Here is a 2327-nt window from a genome sequence, read left to right as displayed (position 1 = left end):
TCGCCCTCTGGGGGGAGCCTCGCTGAAAAATCCCCCCCGGTTGCATAGTATACCTTTAAAGTAACCATGGTTCTATGGATAAATGCCAAAGATTCTCTGTCCCTAAGAATCCATGGTTCTGTGAGATTCTGTAGAAACAGAGCTTTGAACGACACCAGTATAAATATATATAGCTACTGAGTGATAATCCAGGTAATTATGCTCGAAGGGAACATTCACTGGTTTCAGCACCGCCCTCTGGTGGTCAGCCGTAATTCATACAACTGTAGTAACGTATGCGACTTTCGTTTTTCCATGTTTTGTTTCCACATTCTCAGTGGTTCTCTTACCTTCGCTCCGTCTGTGCGGTGCTGGGCGATCACAGAAGCTTTCTCCAGCAGAGAGCGCAGTCTGGACTCCGTGGCATGTGAGATGAGGTTCACCACATCCAGCGGCACCTCAGTCACTCCAAGCTTCTTGGCTGGGGATAGAACCAAATGGAGCCATTAGAACAGAACGCTCCAATGGCCTGAACACAAACAGAGAGTGAGAGCAGGTCTGCAGCCAACAGGAAAAACAGGAACAGTTGGAGAAGATTAGAATGAAGGAGGTGACAGAAAGAAAGCACAGAATGGAGCCAATTCTTCAGATCCTCCTCAGAAGCACCAGTTACAAAAAAAAACATCACATAAAAATCATTTGTTCGATCACTGATGAAGAAAATGAAACACTGGTAAAGAAATTAGATTAATAAACTAAATATGAAGCAGGTTCCAAAGGTGCAGTGGCTCCCTCTGCTGGTAAAGAGAAGTATAAACCAGTAAAAAATGTAGCAGGTGGATGGATGGCCTCACCTGAGTCCAGGATGCGGCGGTGCAGCAGGCCTGGTGGCAGGAAGGATTCGTCTTTACAGGACCGAATTTTCGTTCCAACCAGCTCGGAGCTTGTTGCTAGGATACGGGCGTTTTCCTCGTTAAGGTTGACCCCTGCCATCGACGCCACGTCATTGATGTCGTCATCATCTCTGTAGACAGACAGAGAAACAAGAGTCGGTCAGGTTTCACTGTATTAAACAGACAGTCCTGTGTTGCAGGTGGTTAACAGGGTCAACTGTCCCAGAGCCAGGATCAACCAGACCCTTGGTGTTCTTCTCCAGACACAAGTAGAATACAACTTTATTGATCTTACAATGGAGAAGGTACAGCCTACAGTCAGCTTTTACAGGGTTTATGCAGGAATGAGTAACTCTAATTTAATGCTTTTTAATGGTCTTAGAAATTATTTTAATCTCATCATTTTTACCGTCAACAGGCTGCAGCCATCCTCGTTTTCCAGCCACTTTTGTTGAAATTTTTCATTTCCCATTCTCTAGCTTTTTCTCCGCCTCGAGCTTTTTTTTCCCAACATACGGCTTTACTATCAACCAGAAGCAGTTCCGCACAAATATATCGCAATGTGATTATCGTGGCATAATCACATTTAATGAACTTTAATGCCAATTAAGGTCTTCATTTAAAAAAGAATAATTTAATGACTTTTAATGATATTTAATGACCCGTGGAAACCCTGTTCTACTCTGGTGGAACTAACAGTGTCAGCCGATTCTGAACCTGAAAAGTTAATATTAGGACGGGTCGATTTCGTATGGCTTAGAGATGCCATGTTTTCCTAATTTGCTTTACATTGAAGTGACTATGATGTTCACTGATGCAGCTGCAGGATCAGGCTGGAGGTGATCTGCTGTCTGTAGAAACTGAGCTACTAAAGAAGGTTCTGGGCAAAACACTTTGGCTGTAAACATGTCACACAAGCAGAAGTCCACAAACAGGAGCAACCAGCCTGCAGCAGGTTACACCACAAAGGTGTAAATGGGACATTTCTGAAATTAATTGTGGAGCATGAATCAAATTGATAATCACCTCATTGTTTTTCATATTTATTTAAAAAAAAAATAATAATAATAATAATACATCCACAGAGCGTCTGTGAGGGATAAAAGTATCAATTTTACGGAAAAATGTAGTTTATTTATTCACATATTTTTTTACATTTTGACAGAACCAAAGCTTCTACTTCTGATTATGGACTTTAACGTCAAAGGATTCTAATCTGAATGGGACTTTTCTGGTTAAATACAAAAAACCCAATCATTTACATAATTCAGATGTTCAGGATGATCTGCAATTAGATTTCATTTTCTGGAAAGAAGACACAACAGGAGGCCAGAAAAGAGACAGAAAAACTTACATTTTATACATAACTTTACCAAATATTTGACTGAATTCTTTCATAGATTCCTCAATTTAAAGGCATACTATGCAACATTTTTCAGTTAATTAATGTGTTCC

At 40.7% G+C, this 2327-nt stretch overlaps 1 protein-coding gene across 1 annotated transcript in view; it reads right to left on the bottom strand.

Moving 5' to 3' along the window:
* LOC107099814 (transcription initiation factor TFIID subunit 4-like) overlaps positions 1-2327 on the bottom strand; it is a 20793-nt gene that overhangs the window by 7684 nt on the left and 10782 nt on the right. The window contains exons 10-11 of the mRNA XM_015398085.1: positions 834-1003; positions 330-460 (exon numbers count right to left, since the gene is read on the bottom strand). Coding sequence (XP_015253571.1) covers positions 330-460; positions 834-1003 — 301 coding nt within the window. The remainder of the gene's footprint in view (positions 1-329; positions 461-833; positions 1004-2327) is intronic.

Source organism: Cyprinodon variegatus, unplaced genomic scaffold (genome assembly GCF_000732505.1).
Source record: "Cyprinodon variegatus isolate N-32 unplaced genomic scaffold, C_variegatus-1.0 Scaffold910, whole genome shotgun sequence".
Lineage (NCBI taxonomy): Eukaryota > Metazoa > Chordata > Actinopteri > Cyprinodontiformes > Cyprinodontidae > Cyprinodon > Cyprinodon variegatus.
Note: the sequence above shows the minus strand (reverse complement) of the source record. Positions and strands in the feature narration are given on the sequence as shown.